This window comes from Lepisosteus platostomus, chromosome 2 (genome assembly GCF_059453375.1).
Source record: "Lepisosteus platostomus isolate fLepPlt1 chromosome 2, fLepPlt1.hap1, whole genome shotgun sequence".
Taxonomy (NCBI): domain Eukaryota; kingdom Metazoa; phylum Chordata; class Actinopteri; order Semionotiformes; family Lepisosteidae; genus Lepisosteus; species Lepisosteus platostomus.
The window spans coordinates 73,546,539-73,566,169 of record NC_142612.1 but is presented as its reverse complement, the minus strand read 5'-3'; the positions used below and the strand labels follow the sequence as shown (position 1 = coordinate 73,566,169).

At 38.0% G+C, this 19,631-nt stretch overlaps 1 protein-coding gene across 1 annotated transcript in view; it reads left to right on the top strand.

The window, feature by feature from the left end:
• The first annotated feature begins 9,808 nt into the window (after nucleotides 1-9,808).
• The window catches only part of slc25a36a (solute carrier family 25 member 36a), a 29,434-nt gene continuing 19,611 nt past the window's right edge, over nucleotides 9,809-19,631 (top strand). The window contains exons 1-3 of the mRNA XM_088617636.1: nucleotides 9,809-10,162; nucleotides 17,781-17,951; nucleotides 19,120-19,197. Of these exons, the coding sequence (XP_088473762.1) occupies nucleotides 10,122-10,162; nucleotides 17,781-17,951; nucleotides 19,120-19,197 (290 nt within the window). The 5' untranslated portion in view covers nucleotides 9,809-10,121. The remainder of the gene's footprint in view (nucleotides 10,163-17,780; nucleotides 17,952-19,119; nucleotides 19,198-19,631) is intronic.

Here is a 19,631-nt window from a genome sequence, read left to right as displayed (position 1 = left end):
AAATAGATTCAGGTCAAATTGTCATCAGGTTCTGTACCTCGTGCCAAATCACTACCTAATTCATAGTCTTCTAGCAGGCAGGATGAGAATTCTGCACACCCCACTCCTCACACATCAAAGGACTGTAATCTCTCAACTTTCTGGTACAAAAGCTTTTGTAACAGCTCATCTAATGCCCTACAGTATGTAATAGTGAAACATTTAATACTGACATGTTTGTCTGACCAAGAGAGTTTACATAAGGGTTGACAAACGATGCTTAAGTCAGTCAAGCAGAAATGTTCCCTTTCTGAATTGTTTTTCACTGAGTAAAAAATCATAGGTAGCAGTGGAAAACATGCACTGAAGGCTATTTATCTGCTTTGCCCACATTTCATTTGTACTTAATTCAAATTGATGGTCAGCTGAAGAAAATTAAAGTCTGATGCACTATATACACAGACTATATAAATGTGAATTTACATACAGTAGTGCATAAAGCTTTGTGATACTTATTCGTTACTGAACACGGAGGTAAAAAAACAGAGGTTTTTTTAAGGCAACTGTAGACATTAATGTGGCAATTTCAAAATTAGAAGGATGGTGTTTCTTATTTATTTTAAAATAAATTGAAAAGAATCACTATTATTTATGCACGTATTTGATAATTACTTTACCAAATTGTGTTTGTCCAGCTGTCAAGACAAATCTCATTTTTGAGGCTCATCTACCAGTCTTAGTTCAGGGTTCAGAATAGGTTTCAGATTAGGCTCAGACAGAGTCACGTTCATTGTGTAAGTTGTGCATGGGTGGGTTTGTTGTACATGGACAAGAAAGCTGTGCCTTGTTCTCTGAAGTCCTAGTTTGCTCTATAGACTTTTGTAATAGAAAGGTCAGCTTTGAGTTTCCTCAAAAAGATAATGACCAAAATAATTATATTTTGTAGGAACAAATGGTCATGTTATTAAATCTTGCAGGATCTTAACAACATTATGATAATGGGCACATGAGAAGTTGTAAGACAGGGAAATTGAATTATAAAAATTAAGGGAATTATACAGTCAAATAATTCTTTAAACCGGAATGACTGTACATACCATTCCAGATACTAAGTGAATCTTGCCAAATTCTTGTCTATTCAAAAGTTTTTTAAGAGTATAAGTATTCATGCACAGTAAAAGTGCTTTAAAAACCTGTCTTTGGGAAACAAGTATATCCTAAGAATTTTAAACAAAAAATAAAAAGGTGATACTACTCTAAGTAATGTGACTGCAAACATGTCTAATCAGACTAGCTATATCTATTGTATTTCATACTGAATGCCAGAACTAGATCACCAGATTCTGAGAGAAAGTCTACATGTGTGCTTCCATTTAAAAGAATTACTGGTCACCACCCAGAGATCAGATGAGGATCTTCCTGCTATCTGATCCTGAACACAGTGAGAAGAATAAATAGGCTGAATTCTAACTAACAATGCCCAATTTGCAAAGTCTGTTCTACCCTATTAATGGAGTAAATGACAGGTGAGCCAACTCTGCACATATTTTAAGAACGAAAGAAAAGTTACGAAAGGGAGGAGCAATGTTCCCTCTAATTTTTAATGGCCTGTTTGCGCAAAAATTTCAAGTTGTGCTAATTTTTTTCCCCAGTGACAAAAACATGCGAGCATGAGCAGTGAGGTACGAGACTACGAGGGCATAGATATCGATGGACGAGTAGTTTAGCATTTTTCAATTGATGACCATGTTTATTTTATTATTATCATATTTTTTTTATTTCATTTTTTGTGCGTAGTTCAGTTTCCTAAGTGCGCTGATTTCATAACCTATGTGCGTGCGCACACGCGCACAGCTAAGAGGGAACATTGACTGAGGACCTAATACAGATCCCTGTGGTACTTGACTAATTGCATTAATAACACTCTGACAGAAAAGTTAAAAAGAGCTTCCACCCCATAGCATCACTCTTTTAACCATTTTGTACAGTAATGCGAAGATATAATAATTTAAGAATTAATCCCTTATAAGGAATGTTATGAAAATCTTTTTGAAAATCTGTACTATAGCATATGCTCAGTTTATGTCCATTACTGATAGAATTAATTATAATAATTGCTTACACTTATATAACGCTTTTCTGGACACTCCACTCAAAGCGCTTTACAGGTAATGGGGACTCCCCTCCACCACCACCAATGTGCAACATCCACCTGGATGATGCGACAGCAGCCATAGTGCACCAGAACGCTCACCACACATCAGCTATCAGTGGGGAGGAGAGCAGAGTAATGAAGCCAATTCATAGATATTGCTTGTTTAAAGAAATAAAGTATCTTCATTGCTGTACACATTCAGTTTTGTTCTCATTATTGATTTCATCACCCAACAAGTACTACAGGTACTTATATTAATTTGGCTTAATTTAGTTGACCTTTTTATTGATGGATGTATCTAGGCAATGTTCCAGTCAATGGGTGTTACCACAGTCTTGAGGAACTCTTAGATTAATTTTAGATTATTTAGTATTATTTTTTTTCTGAGTAGAATTGGTAAAATGCCATCTGGCCTTAGAGCTCTGTGTTGTAATACCTGTAACAGTTCTGCCTCTTCAACGCTAATATGGTTTAATTCTCAAGTTTTTCTTTGAGTAACCTGAGGCACACTGCCAGGTTCTGTCTTGTTGAACACCTGAATAAAATATTCTTGAATATATAAGCTATTTTGACAGAGAGTACTTTCTGAAGTATAGATTGTTAAAAGCCAGGAACTTTTAAGAACCTGATATTATAAATTCCTTGCACGGGCAAAGTAGCTGTAAAGATGATCCTGCAACTTGCACAGAACTGTAAACAGATGCATGATTATACTAAGGCCCAGTTATGGGTATTTCTAATGTTAGGTTCTTTCTTTCTTCAAAGAACTGAAGTGCTGTTCACTCCCTTTGATCAAATGCAGATATGCAGAACAAATCCCCCTGTGTCACACGCTCCTGCTCTCATTATTACATAAGCAATAATGCACACCCATCCGTTGATAATAAGGATGCGATTCCATTTAGGGCTTCTCGTGACGAGACTAACCACAAGTGCACCAGGAATCATTAGAGTCACCAGGGCCCTGAGATGAAATTATGTGAAATGTACTGTATATCAGGTGAACTGTATTATTTTTATAAGCTGTTTTTTTAATAGTTTTCATTAGTTTTCAATTTTCAAAAATAGAACAAAAAAAGAAAAAAGCAATACAATACAACACTGCCCCTACCTGCAGTGATACCCCCTCCATGTTTCCACCATCTCCTGTGGTACCACGGATATAAGAAGTAAAATGCTCTAAGCAAAGCATATTGAAATAGGACAACATCCCATACATGCCTGGGGAGTGAATGCGGAGGTACTGTAGTAGCACCAGTATTTATTTAACTGTGGTGAAATCAGACAAAGCTTTTTCTATAGCTGGTGAGGGTACTTGAATCAGCACAGGCTGAGCTCTTGATTCATAATCTGTGCTATATGCATACATTCTCATATCTGACAGATGGGCACTTATCTCCTTTGATCTCAGTGTGTCAAGTACAGTATATGACTGTGTAGCAGTGCAGCTAGCAAGCAACTCCAGCTTAGCATCCAAACATAACAGTCTCATGTTTTCAAGTATCTATAGTACAGTTTTGTTGTGTGAAATCAAATGCAAAACCTACAGGATGCAGATTCAAATGCAACCATGTGCAATATATAAATATATAACCTATGTGTGGAGAATTTACTGTTAAATTATAACAGAGGAGGCCTTGCTCTGTGCATTTACAGGTTTCAAATATCATTTTTCCACCATCTTTTTTTCAGCACGCAGATTCTGCAAAACTTCTGTTTAATTCAAATAAATTTCTTTCTTTGCTTCAGCTGGAAAGAAATAAAGAGAAACAGACAGTAAGGAAGAGCATGTTAGGGCATGGCACAGATATTAAGAATGGCAGAAAATGACGAGTGTCTACTAGGTTTCTTAAAGCTGAGTCAATCATACAGTGCCTTTAATCAGCTTGGGTGTAGACGATGAACCTCACTGACACCAATTATTTGAGAAATGCTTTTGCCAAGTACCTTTCAAGTTGATCCTTCAATTACACAGAAAAAAGGTTTTTACTGTACACATAGGTATATTGTATTATAATGATGTTTAATGATTCATTGCTTCTTTTCTGTCACACATTCAGATGGTAAAAGTATGATTCAAACCGAGATAAAAAAGACCATGACATAACAAGAATATCCTTAGGGTCAGAAACTGAAGAACTAAGATGGCAGTAACATTTCCATTCCTCCATAATGGGCACTAATGAAATCAGTACACTTTGCACATGACTTTCACTTGTTAAATTGTAATTATAAAACCAAGTAGCATATGCATTTTATTCTGCCACACAAATTAGTAAACCAAATTTTCTCATAATAAACTGTGAGACTCTTTCAAAACCACTCTCCGTCTTTCTAGTCTCTTTTTAGTCAATGTTATATAGACGTCTTTAATGTTTCAACCTTGTAATTACCTTCCCTGATTCAGATAACAATATCACCGAAGATTTAAAATCCTGTCAAAAAGCTATCATTGTTGTAGCAGTTTTTCTATACCACCAATCATTAACAAAAAATAAAAGTATGCACAGAAGAAAATGAGAGGTCTATGCTCCCACTGTTTTACGCTTAAAGGTCTGGAAAATAGTTTTTTTTTCATATTTTTGTTAGCTTCTAAACTAAACATAGGAGTTATATAAATATGATAATTTTACTACCAAGAAAAAAAAAATACTCCTAACAAGATTATTTTCCCTCTAGAGTTTATTCTAGGACTACCACAGATACCATTTCTGTCACAATTCACTTTTTCTGAAAACATCTGAGCTGATACACATAATATTGTGTTAGAAAATCTGATACACTGAACACTTATGAAGATAGTTAGAATATTCAAATATTTGCATAATGAAAACTGCAATATGAAGCACGTAATTTCGAAGACATGTAAATGGGACCACATGGGGAACATAGTCCCATGGATGGAAGTGGACTCTGAATAGTGCCCTGCAGCTGATATCATATCCTGTGCATGAAGCTCTGCATGATGGATCCAAATAATGATTGTATCAAACCAGAGCAGAGCTCACTGTTCTGTGTAGTTCTAATTGTACATACTGTAAACCACATTTCATTGCTCAGCAATGTACAGTTTTCATAATACACTTATGTGATTAGACCAATTTACCATTTATTCCTCCTGTATTCCTCATCTATTCCTCTGTTATGTTACTTTTTGTCATCATGTGAAATCTAAAACAGTCTGTCAAGAAAATAATATTTTGGATGAAAAAACGCATGGCAATTTTGTCTTCATATTACAATGAAATGCAAGGCCCTGCTATGTTTAAGTTATATGACAGGTTTAAGTAGGCCAAAGGCCTAACACTGTGCAAGGTTTAAATATGCCACAGACTAAAAATATCAACAGTGAAGTCATCAGGTTTGTCACTCATGGTTATTTCATGGCAGAGATCCCAAAAAGAAGAAGATCCTGGAGATATTATTACATAGCAAAATGAAAAACATTTACCTTTTGTGAAGCCAATTCATGCAGCTGAATAAAAATAGAACTGTTTCTCAGAAGGTGTCCACAATCTCTTTCAGACAATCTTGATTTTATTAATCAGACTGTTACTGTTTTTATTTAAATTCAATCCAGCACAATAGAAAATGATAAGGTCTCAAAGCTGATAGCTGTCATTAGTTGCTTTATCTGTCTGAAAATTTATGGAATACAATTATCATCTACAAACAAATTGACATTTTGTGCTATTATTTCATTGTTGCTGTTGCTACAGTTCTGAAAGTCAGGACATGTCCTCTATTTCTTAGTGAGAAACATATTGTGAAGTTGTTCCTATGCCATCATTGTGTGATTAGGAATGGAGACTGTAGAAATGGAAGTAGGAGAAGGAATGTGGTATTTCCTAGAATACCTTCCTTATGTGACATTGATCTGTAACTTGCCAGTGAAATATTTCAAAATAAAAAGAGACCTTGTGGACCATCAGTGATAAATCCGTGGACAGTGTTAAAACTTGTTCAGTGAATCTACAGCAAATCGAAGACAGCTTGCAACTTATCAGTAGACACTGTACCTTAACTCACTCTCAAGAACAAATTCTTCCTATTGTTTCATCAACATTGCTCAATTGCAAGAATAAACATTCATATCTGAAAAAACAACTGTCTGGAAGTGATAAAACAGAAATGTGATTCTTTCCTAGGAGTCTTAAAGATTAAACATTACACCTATAAATGTCTATACAATATACACATTGATGGAAAACTGTGATTAACATCTCCATGTGGAGAAACAAGAATAAACCTTTACCTATTCCTTTGCAGCCTATGCATGCTGACACAGCCTCCTACTTGATCAACATCTCCATGTGCCACTAATGTGGCAAACCTAAAGAAAACACTAACAGATCAAAGGTAGTTTCTTTATGTGTAAAACCAGTGAGTGCCATTTTCACTTTCATGTGTTGAAAGCAATACAATTGTGTGAAGCAGGGGGTCATGATCACTCAACATTTAAGTGTTAAGTATAATGTGCAATTTATATCATGGGAATTTAAGTCATGATGAGAATTCCAAACATTATTTTTGATTTAAGGAGGCTATTTTTCCCTAATGAAAAGGACAATGAATCCAGCAAAAAAAAACACAACAATGGCTGACATCACTGTCATGGTAAGTTAAGTATTTTGTGTGGATCAGATGAACACAGCAGGTGCTGCAGTCCAGGTACAGGGTAGCACACTTTAATGAACAGAGGGAGTAGAAAAACTGGCTCAGCAGGAGCATGAACAGGCAGGTTACAGAGACAGCAGGTACTCAAGACTGTTTGCACATGTCTTCGCAAGGCTCCAAGGACACTGCTATTTATAACCCCCTGGGGTGGCTAGTGTTATTGTGATGTGGGGGCAGCCCTGCCAGCAGAGTTCAGCATGGTAACTGCTGCCAAGCACTGCTGTCTCACTGTCCTTTCTTTGCTTGAAAAAGCCCCAGTGCCATCTTTGTGATTACTAGTCCCATTTAAACCTTCTGTCCTAGGGTCTCTGTGTATCACCTGTATATCTCCTCCAGGGCACATGATAACTGCAGTACTGTGGCCCACTGTGTAACTAAATACTTAATGAGTAACTCAATATATCTGTGAGATGCTCTGAGTTGCCCAACAATGCTAATTTTTCTTTCACAGTGACACTAAAATGCAGAGGCTTCTTATTCTCTCGTTTCATGGCTTTCTGCTGGGCTTTTAATTGTAAGTATATTTGAAAAAAACAAACACATGAAACAAAAGAAACATGGTCAGTTGGGCTTTTTTTCTATGGAACTCTAATTAAAAGGATACACAAAGTTCAGGAACAGATGTACAAGATACAGTACTGTATATATAGTACATACTGTAAGTATAGAGCCAACGAAAAGTATTGGGATAGAAACTTAAAATAACATGGATACAGAGGAGTGTGTCATTGACGATATATTCTCTCTATATACAGTATTTACACCTCATAGTATTTGTTCATATACATGCAGCAGCATCATCTACTTCAGCCTTTTTTTATTCACTCCAGTCTCGCCAGGTTTCTTCTGCAAACACAGTCTTTTCATTTCGCCATCTTACTGAAAGTCTACTTGGCCATTTGTTTTCTCCTGGGATCCAGTTCAGTGTTTCCCTGATCCAAGAATAGTCAAGTGAGTTCATCCTGCTACAGTATGTGTCCAGTCTATTGCCACTCTGATAATATCACCTGCTCCTCTTTGTGCTTGAACCCATTCATTTCCTTTACTGTCTCCTCTTCTTATTCTAATCATTCTTCTTAGTGCCCCTCTTTGAGTTCTCTGTATTTTTCTGTAACATTTTGTACTGTATAATAAAAAATACATTCACATGCATTTTGATGTACATATTAGAAATAATTTAATTATATAGATACATATTAAGATTTAAAAGGAGCAGGTACAGTGAGGAAGAAATATCTACTTGAGAATATGCATACACTGCAAGAGTATAAAACAAATAATGTCAAATAAAAAATACATTTTTTTCTGTATTCGTTGTTCTTGGGAGGCAAACAGTCAGGTTTAAATCCTATTCCCAGTCTCTGAAACAGTTTGCTTACTTATTTTTCAATGTTTTTTGAAACATTTATCTCCCAGATTTCTGGTCTTCAGGGTATTAAGAGCTGTATCAGCATGTCTGACATGTATTTTTTTTTTTTGTTCATATATAATAAGACCTATTTAAGGTTCTTGCTTCAGTATGTTTTATTAATAATATCATTTTCTATTATTTGCATAGCAGTTTCTGTTGCAAAGGGCTTTAATTACAGGAGGGGATCACCCACCTTGGTGATTCTAGTAGTCCCACTACAACACAGCATATCAGCCTGAGAAGTGAGAGATCTTTTGTAGCCAAATTGTCAGGACCTTGACTTAAAGCCTCAACTGTTGTGTCTGAAATTGCCTTCAGAGGGTGCTTTCTTGCAGCCAGGCTATGAATACCACCTTCTTCCAGCAGACCAGTATTTTTCAACACTTTGTATCCTGAAGGTGCCAGTGTGTGTTGGAGATCCTTATGGTTACCTCCCATAGCTCTCGTCTCACAGCCTCCAGGGACAGGATATACATGGGTGCTCTTTCAGGTTGGGTTGCCACTACACCAGCAGCCTTAACACGTCTTAATCATGAACACTAGGGTGGAAAGAGGGAGAAGTAACTTTTTGTGAACTCTTTAATAGCCATTCTCCAGCTTGTGGAGGTCAATTACTATTTCCTGCACTCTTTGAAGAGCTGATTTGAACCATAATAATTCATGCTACTACTATGTGTTACCTCCTTTTACACCCCACTGCAACAAGATAGAACTGTATAGTTCCAGAGGATTTCATTGCACTTCCAAAGAGTAGAATATCACTGTAGGTTTATTTTTGTTACATATTATTTAAAGGAAAACTTCAGAGTATGAATAATTATCTTCTTGTTTTCTTTATTTGTGCAGATTTATGATTATATATGTAACATTGACAGAATTTCTGATAATGCAAATTAGAATTTTTAAGATAATTGTTAAAGAAATTATTCAGTCAATAACTACATGGTGTTTTTTTGGTTCCTATATCATTGGTGCCACAAATAAATCTAGAGAAAATATAGTGATCTAATAAATAACTCAAATTAATGTAGACATTTCCTATTTACAGACACTTAAGATTTCTTCTGTAAGTCTAATTGAAAATTACAAGCCTGCCTTTTTCAAAGGACACTCCCATTGCTGAGAACAGAAAAATGTGGAGCAGGTATTCTGGAATTCAATGTATAAAGCCACTTCATAAACTTAATAATGAAAAGATGGCATCTTTGCCTTACAACTGACCTTGAGTACTACATTCTGAGCGCACCCGGCCTTACATAACCCTCATTTCAACTAAATAACATTCAGAAGATCTACTCTGTGCATGCCATCAGAATATTAGATTGTGGACATAAGTTTATTACAGTGCTGGCCAGCGAGTCCAATGCTGCCGTCCCACGCCTCTGCTGCACATGACAGCCTGTTTTTAATAGTGACAGTGAGTGCCGGGGGCAGGCTTCTACTATAACCCTGACTTGCCTTCATTGATCTCGCCGGGCTCGGTCATGTGAAAGCGGGATGATAGGGCGGAGACTGGTGACGTTTATCTCCGCCTTGTCCAATGGAGGCCTCTGTGTGGAGGCTTGTGATTTGACGATAAACACACTGAGCAGCAACTGCTGCGTTAGTTAGTTCAAGGTGCAGGGAGCTAGCGGTTTGCGGAGAGGCTGAGTGGGTTGGGTTGCAGAGTGGAAAATTTTCCATCCCTGGAAATAAACACACGGTTTATTTCAGGTGGGGGGGGATAGGAGGAGTTGTGGTATCCGGTTAGGGACAGGGGAGAAATAAATCAGACCCATCGTTTGTTTTTCCTAGGGTGCCCCAAGCCGAGCGTCGCGGACGATCGCGGGGTTTGTTTTATTCGGACTCGCCCCCCAATCTGCTCGTTCTCCTGTCCGCAGGGGGTGAGAATGATACAGAATGAGCCAGAGAGATACCCTGGTGCATCTGTTTGCTGGAGGGTGAGTATGCACGTCTCAAGGTGCGCTGTGTGTCCTCCCCGTTTTTGCAGATCCCACCACCCACCGTTTGCCTCAACTGGGTATTTCGGCATGTTGATGGAGCCACCCACTTAGGCCTAATGCTCCAAGCGCAGGTTGCTGCAACGGCAGGCGTTTTTACTACTGTCAACGTGACTCATTGCAGCATCGAGATCGAGGGCATTGAGACAGAGTCGCAACAGTGACCGAGACATTTTTATTTTGCATTTTCCGGTTGTGTTGTTAAACCGTGGAATGAGATGAGAGTGATCAGGCGTCAATTTATGTTTCTGAGCTCCCTGCTTCTATAAGTACCCACAAAATTCGTGTTTATTTAGTCATTTAGGTATTTTTTTCATGCATTGTATTTGGAATAAATAGAGGCTGCTTTGTCAGTGTCAAAACAACTGCGCTGGGGGCTAAGGCTATTTACGGAATAGTGTAATGGATGTCATACAGCTCTGGAGTTCAGATGTTCATTTTCTGTTTTCTTTAACTGGACGTAGTTGAATGTTGACGTAAAGGTAGCTAGCGTAGCATCGTTTTGAGTTCCCAATTTCATTAGCATGCAATGAAAATAAAAGTACGAACGCAATAAGTAGGTAGCACCAATGATTGCCCTTAGAGGAAGATAGTATGTTCAGGCTAAAGACTAATGGGCGTGATTTTCGGTTGAATTATGGGTGATGTAGAGTAAAACGTGGAATAATATTTCATAATAAAAGAATGACCTGCCTTGGCATTCCTTGGGGATTCCGAACAGTTGAATTATGATATTTATTTTCTTTGAAAGGTGTAAAAAGTTTCAGTGACAATTTCAAAGAATGAGGTAGGTAGGCCTTTACCTCTGTTATGCAGCCTCGGTAGTTTCCTGGAGTCTCTCCCGGAATTGTAAACACTCTGAGTCGCCTCACTCCATGAGGGAGGGTCTCTTAATATTCAAAGTTATTTAGAAGTTGATTAACGTGTTATATTATTGTTTCACGTATACAACCTTACCTAGATTACACTGAGTTATATTTAAGAGTATATATCAGATTTTCTTTATAAAAGCGGATGTTGTTTTTTTTATAATTATGGCTTCTCACGTAAATAGGCTTTATTTAGTTAAAATATTATATATACTTGGTCGTGTTGCTTAAATATGTTAAATTGTCAGATCCTGCTCAAAAAGAACATCCATTCATTCTTGACTGATTTTCAGAAAATTGTTTTATTTTCTGTAAAAAAAAAAGTTGCTCTGAAAGCTTCAACATTTTCTGTTTGAAAATAACTATTTTTAAAATGGACTTAAGAAATCCACAGCATACCCCTAGAATATCATTAGCGCTTTCAGCTTTATGAACTGCAACTGAAACATTTAGGATATACAGTACAGTAATTCAAATTCAAGGTTGTGAACGTTTCATAACACAAATGGGTGTTGCTTTCTGCACATGATAATTATTATGATGGTTTTGTGACACCTCTAACTACCACCATCGTTCCCACATTCTAATTAAATTGTTTATATTTTAGTTGTATAATACATTGTAGAGGTTACAATGAGCAGAGAACCATGTCAGTGTGTAAACTTCAAAGGAACAGGTGGAGGATGTTTTCATGCTGAATTGTTAAAAAGAAGTTTCATCTGTGCTACCACTTTAACGTGTGAAGGATAATAATAATAAGAAACTTTATTTTATATAGTGCCTTTAAAGGTGGCTTCTCAAAGCGCTTTAGAGAATGACAACAACAATAAATAAAAAGAATACACAAGATAAAACACAATTACAATATACAGAGGAGGCCATGGATGGTGGTACAAGAAAAGTAGAAGCAGAAAGGTAAAGAATGGAACCAGTTAAGGAAAGGCTCTTCTAAAGAAGAGGGTTTTGAGTCTGGGTTTGAAGGAGTTTAGAGAAGGTGACTCTCTGATATCCTTGGGGAGAGAGTTCCAGAGCTTGGGGGCATAACAGTTGAAGGATGCAAATATAAAGAAGCTTCCCACAACCTAAACATAGTTTCCTTAATACTTTACTTTTTGATGGGCCAGACTGTCATTTTTTTTCTTTTGATTTCCGCTGAATAATTACAAACTAGAAACTGCAAGGAGTGCCAGTTTTAGAGGGTCAGTTAATTATTCATGAAAGTCACTAGATAATTCGATAGAATCAACAGTATTTTTCAGATAAGAGCCACATGTATCTTACAAGCTTTTCAGTGCCCTGTCCCATGCCCTTACAAGCCTGTTCTATGCTGCAGTCCATTTCGCCACCCTTACTTAAACACTATGATATCAGTTCTTAAATCCAGCTCAGAATGGTCTTAAGTTCACCTGTAGAGCAGGAAAAAAACATTTATAAATGTAGTTTAATGTTCAAAAAGGTTTGTGGACAATACAGTGGGATATTTGTACAAATATCATATTGAGTCCTAATATTATATACTAAACCTCAAATTGCTAGTATTTACATGTTACACTTAGTGTTCCATGTTATTGGTGTTTGTCACATGACATCAGGATAAAGTTACCTTTGGCCCAGATTCGCTAAAAGTCTGCCATTTAAAAAACCAGATGTGTTGCTTTTCTTTTCCCAACCCAGCCATGGAGTGTTTTGACTCATTATCTCAAAGCAGAGTTTTCAGGTAACATGACAGAGCCTCCCTGATTTGCATTGCAATTTAAACAAAATGTAAATCATAATTCTTTGTCTGGCGTAGATCCTACACTAAAATTATCTTTTGCTCTATAGTCATAACTTGGATGATGTTGTGGTGTAGTAAAGTAGGGGTTGCTTACTTTTTTGCTGGCTAAAATAAGATGGATTAATTTAGTAGCATTTTGCCACTGTTGTTGAATCAATTAAGGATAGGAACTGCAAAACAATATTAACATCTCCTGTATTGTACATTTGATGGTGTGCAGTTATTTCTGCACTTCTTCAGAAATAACTGCAAGGTGCACAAGTTAGCCTTATCAGCCATTAGTGGAGGTACAGGTATTCTTGAGTGTGGTGAGAAATATCTGTACTTTTTCAGGATATTAGCCCAGTTCTGGGGGCTTTGTGAGTATTACCACACAAAACCTTGTTGTACTCCACAGAGGGAATCAGTTTCTCCAAAATATCAGAGAAGATCTGAAGTCTTTTTCTAAATCTCAAACCTGATTAAACTGCCACTTTTGTAAAGGCAAAGCATATGATAGCTCAAAAAAACTAATTTTTGATGAACACTGTAATTGACTGCAGCATTTGGTCTGTGCTAAAATTCATGTCGAGTTGACTTATCAGATTAAAAAAACTGAAGCTGTCCTATCAAACTTGGAATGCTATTTTTTCTTTATTTTCATGAGTGGAATTAAAGGTGCATTTAATTACAAGAGAAAGGGGAAGTAACAGTTCTGCAAAGCAGCTGGTAGTGCTAAAATAGCAACTCAAATTTCTTGCTATCCATGTTTCTGATCTCTCTTAAACCCTGTGTGTGCAAATCCATTTTTATAACTATTGGTGTTTTAAAATTCTGCCTGAGGGTTAACCAGCTTGTGTTTATTAATTTTGCACCCTACATATCTTTTCATATGAGAAAAGATTGTCACTGCATAGATGTGTTCAGAAATCTGGGGCAAAGGTTAAATTTCTTGTGTGTGTGCGCTCACAAGCTGCATGATAAAACCAGACCAGCATTGCAAGATCCTAAATTACAGGGTGCCCTACATATTTCCATTAACTGTTCAGCATACGTTAAATGTCGCACGAGGTCTCTGAGTTCAAGTGATTATCAACATGCAACACAGGAGTTATCTACATATTCTAATTAGGCTATAGACGCACTAAGGACATTATATGGTTGTAAAGAACTGCTGGGTTTCCTGTTGCTTACATGTTATATCAGATTAACCATAAATGCTGTATATTATTTTCAGATTAGGGATTTGCCTTTATAATTTTTATTAGAAACACATTATAAATTTGACTCCAACTTAAACATTACAGTGTCTTTTTTTATCCACTGCTATGTAGCTTTTAATATGTCATCTGATATCATTGATTTTATTTTAAATACGTGAGAACTTTTAAGTCACAGAAAAGGCTCCATTCCAGAAAACTTGAATATTCTTTTTCATTCTAGTTTGTCCTGACAAGTTATGTTCTTCCTGTGCAATGTAAAAAAGCCCTTGCTAAAAAGCCGTTTAAGCCAAACCAGCGTGTTTAAAAAGTGTTTGCCAGAGTGGGTTTTAGCAGTGTCATATCTGCAGCTCTCACATCCGGAAAAAGTACAGAATTATCTAATTAATGGTTATAATTGCTGTATGTCTGTTAATCTTCTGATGTTGGTTCTTAGGGTGACTCATTTTTGTTTATGATGCAGGTTGATTTGTCATGGAAATTAAATATGCAACAACATATAGGAGTGCAAAGGAACAGGTAACGGGTTTAATCCATGAAAGGAAACGCAATGTTTCAGCCGTGGAGCTGCCTTCAGCCTTCCTCAGGAGCCTTCACACCTGAAGAAGGCTCCACCGCCAAAACGTTGTATTTTCTTTCTTTTCTTTTCTTTTCAGCATGGAATAAACCTGTTACCTGTTCCTTTGTAGCCTATGCATGCTGACACGGCTACCTACTTGAACATATAGGAGTTGCTCCACTTTGAATGATAATATCACTTTTACAGGTATTAGTTATTGCTTGCCAGTATTTAATGTGATATAGACTAGATGTATTCTATCTGTAACTATTAAAATCCACTCCCTTGCAAAATTTCAGTGTCACCTTCCCTGCTAATTGGCGATGACATTAAGGTGCTCCAGTTATTGCAATAGAAAGGATTGATGTAGTTCTGTAATGAGTTGCTCTTATATACACTGTGTATTTACATTTTAGTGTAAGAACTGTATGTTGTATAAATTGTTTGGCTCATTTGCATTATATGTAAGACATGGACTAGAATGCATTGTGTGTTTTTTGGAAGTACAAATCGTTATAATTGATTTTTCTTCTCATGGTTTATTACAGATAGAATAGGTACCATCAAAGTTTACCAACAGTCCACCATAGGTTTCAAATGTTATCATTACTGTGTAACGCCAGCCTGAATTTGTCAGTGAATACCTTTGCCAATTCTGGAAGTTTCCTTTTTTTCCCCCTTGGGTGCTCATGGTGTTAGAAAATGTTCGCAGAATGGCTGCTCAGTTGAGCACGCTCGTGCAGAATAAAACTTATGATTCCTCATGTGTTCGTGGGTGGTGTATCCTCTGTTGATGGAAAAAGAGTGCGTTTTGAGTGCATAGTTCTGGAAATCTATATTGTCATTTCAGAGTCGTCGTAGCCTGAGCAACTGAAAAGAGGAGAGAGTTTTTAGTGTGTATATACCTCTTAGAATGTATATACCTCCTTGAATGCTTTTTTAGTAATAATAATAATTGCTAACACTTATATAGCGTTTTTTCTGGACACTCCACTCAAAGCGCTTTACAGGTAATGGGGACTCCCCTCCACCACCACCAATGTGCAGCCTCACCTGGATGATGCGACAGCAGCCATAGTGCGCCAGAACGCTCACCACACACCAGCTATCAGTGGGGAGGAGAGCAGAGTAATGTAGCCAATTCAAAGAGGGGGATTATTAGGAGGCCATGATTGGTAAGGGCCAATGGGAAGTTTGGCCAGGACGCTGGGGTTACACCCCTACTCTTTTCGAGAAACGCCCTGGGATTTTTAATGACCACAGAGAGTCAGGACCTCGGTTTTACGTCTCATCCGAAGAACGGCGCCTGTTTATAGTATAGTGTTCCCGTCACTATACTGGGGCATTAGGACCCACACAGACCACAGGGTGAGCGCCCCCTGCTGGCCCCACTTACACCTCTTCCATTAGTAATACACTAATGTTAAGGAATGAAATGACCAAAATAAAACAATTAGCTGCTTGAAATGCCCTTTAGAAAGGTATAGCATCATTATCGTCATTTTCGGGGTTATGCACTCGGCTAATGAGATCCAACAGGAAGCATAAAGTTGCTGAGCTAATTTTGTCTGCTTCCGTGCTGTGCTTTCACCTGATCTTACTGTTGACCCACACTGCCTGGAAGTGAAAGCTGTTACTGATTACCCAATGAAACCCTCATACATCAGTCACTGGTGAAAATGCAGCTATTGGGAACACAGCTGTGTTAGAGCCATGTTGACCTCTTTATGCGCTGGCTCTTAAAGCTCTCCTCTTAACTGGAACACAACCCTGCCATGGTAAGAGGGACTGTATGTGTTTCCACCCCCATTCCTGTCCAAAACCAAAAAGGCCTTCATTGAAAAACACTAGATTCAGAAATAGACGTTCCAAAAAAAATATGGTTGGAACTGTCTGTATTTTTTATTTTTACTGTCGCACATGGAAAAACTAGGTATTCCTGCTTCTCTTGACATTGTGCTGCAGGTAGAGTCCTCCTACATTGGTTTATTTATTATTTATTTTAAGAACATGGTCTGTTTAGAAAGTATATCTTATTTTTTTCCCCTCTAAGCATTGCACATTTGCTTTTCTGGGTACGTTTTTTAAGGTTCTGTATTCCCCTAAGAGGATCCCCAGTTGTCAATGTAGATATTCAGGTCACACATTCTCCCTTGCTTCCCAGTCTTGGTCATGGTGACCTCACTTTTGGCTGATTTTTCAATCCAGCTGGACTGTTAGCTTAATTAAACTAACAATGTGATTGATAAGGCTTTATAATTTTCCCATAGCTGCAGTTCTCAAAGCACATATTGAGAACTTTCAAGCGTCTTCTGTTTGCTCACAGCAGTTGAAAAGGGTCTAGTTGGATGTTAGATCAGGGGTTCAATTAAATAAAGTCTTTTAGTTAGAAGAGAAACCAGCAGACTCCTGGGCCACAGGGAACTGGTTTGGGAAGCCCTGGTATGGAGCTGTCACTTCTCAGGTTCCACAGCTTTGCAGTGTGGATTAATAATGTAAACTGAGTGCTTTTCTTCGGTACTTCAGTGAAAGTGTTCTTTTGTTTCTCCCATTCTGGTATAATATGGGGCGTGTTCATCAGCAAGATGGAGCCCTTGTTGGGGGACACGTTGGTATTTGAACATAGCTGAAGGGAGTTGGTAATTCAACAAGATTCAGCTGGGGGTGTGCCCTCAAGAGCAAGCTGAATACTCGCCTGAAAAGGAGATCAAGACAGGCTGTCAGTGCAGGGCAGAGCAGGCATGAGATCACGTCTCCTGTTACCATACCTGTAGGCACAGCAGTAAGAGTGTCCAGGCCATGGCAGTGAGAGCAGCGGGAGTGGGGCGCAGGAAAGAGCGAGCCTGCGATATTCGTGACGGACTAGAGGCTGCAGCTGTAGTTGCCCCACAAAGGGGAAAGAGCGAGAGCTGCGATCTCGGAGGGGAATGGGAAGCATAAATGTTTTTATGATTGTCTGTACCCCGGAAGGGGCTGGTAAGAGTGACCGTTCTCGAGGGGACTGTGGAGTGTGGGGAGATCTGTTCATTTAAGGGGACAGTCTGTGTAAGAATGCAAGAACAGAGCTGGCCAAGGAACGTCCGCTGGACAGGTGGATTATTGTGAGTGTGAGCTCAAAATTCAAAGGCAAGTGAAACTTTTTTTTTTATTCCAGGTGTGGGGGCACGGTTGGTGCCATCCTCACGTGTCCACTGGAAGTAGTGAAAACAAGGCTGCAGTCTTCCTCCGTGACTCTCTACATCTCTGAAGTCCAGCTCAGCACGGTCAATGGAGCCAGTGTCAACCGAGTGGCCCGCGTCTCTCCTGGACCTCTTCACTGCCTCAAGTAAATATCGTTTCTGTAACACGTGCCATACTCTCATTCCAAGTAAACTGCAGCTAATGCTCCACTCTGTATTTATATGGGTGGGAAAATGTTTTGCTGTATTCCACTCTTCCTCCGTTCGCCTCTCACTGACTGGATTAAGGATCTCGTGCTCCTTACTTCATTTCACTGGAACTGATTTCTTTTTAAGAGTTGCTTACCAGCGGCTTTGTGTTCTGTTTGCAAACTGCAACAAAAATATTCTCCCCAAATATTTTGGGATTTATGCTTAAAGGACTGGAAACAAAGAGCAGCAGAAGAATAAATTATTATTAGCAGTCCTTTGACATTTCATTACTTGGTGCCTGGTTCAGAAAATGCAGAGGATGATTATTCTGATTCTGGTCTTTAGTATTGTCCTCCGCATGTGAAAACTGTACCAATAGATTTTCTTCCTTGCTAATACAACACTTTGGCGTTAAAACAAACAGAATTCTATAATGTTATGACCCACTGCTAGTTGTCTCAGGTCAGAATGCATTTTTCATTTCTTCTGTAGCATTGAAATCATGAGCTGGATTTTTTTTTTTGAAAACCCAAAGTTCTAAATTCTCAAATGTTTAGTCTCTTTATGTGAATTTTATATAAGTTTATCTTGTGGTAATATCTGTATTTGTTTTTTGGCTACATCACTTGGCTTGCCCTATAGCTATCCCAGTTGAAACTGATCTGCTGTGAAAATATAATTCTGTTATGCTGGTTTTATTCGCCCAAGGAAGTCTTTGCTGAAGCCTTGCTTGCTTTTTTGGACATTATTTTACATTTTACATCTTTTTTACATCTAAATAAAAATAGAGTAGTTTTGGGAGTCTAAAAAACCACCCATAAGGACATGTCTCAGACAATTAAACTGTCTATAGAAAGTGACTATAAATATAATACGAAATCTTTGTTGACTACAAAAATAATTTATAAAGCACCTTTCCAGTAATCCACTTGTAGAAGAACTCGCATATACAAAATTACCTACATCGTGTGACAGCTGAAAAGTGTTAAGACTGTTTGCACATTAACAGGCATATCTCTGATGTTCTATGCATGTTTTGTGGATTGCTAAACAGTATCTACCAGAAAGATACTTAATTTCTCTGTTTGTTGCAGTTCATTCTAAAAGTACCTGTTTTTTTAGGTTAATACTGGAAAAAGAAGGCCCTCGTTCTCTGTTCAGGGGTTTAGGACCTAATCTGGTTGGCGTGGCTCCTTCCAGGTATGTTTTTTCTGTCATTTGTGAAGATTTTGTATGCTTTTTATGTCTTCCACCTGAAGAGATGTTGAAGAACATTTGCCTTGCTTATTTTTATTTTCAGTTCTATTTGAATCTAGTGTTAACAGCAGTATGTAGAAACAGCTTAGGGGTGGAATAAAGTTTGAGCTACAGATGAAGCTGAATATGAAAACAGGCCATTCGGGCAATCTAGCTTGTTCGGTCGTTAGTGATCAGAGGATCTCCTCCTGCCGTGCCAAGGTGTCATCTTTTACACCATGGCCTGTTGGCCTGTTCCTGACTCCCGCGATGCTTTGTGTTAAATAAAGTGCCTTCTGCTTTCAGTTCTGAATGCATTGCCCCGTAGTTCCTACTTTCAGTGCTGATTCTGAAGAAGTCCAGTTGCTTGATTTGCTCCTTCCCTCTAGGATGTTGAA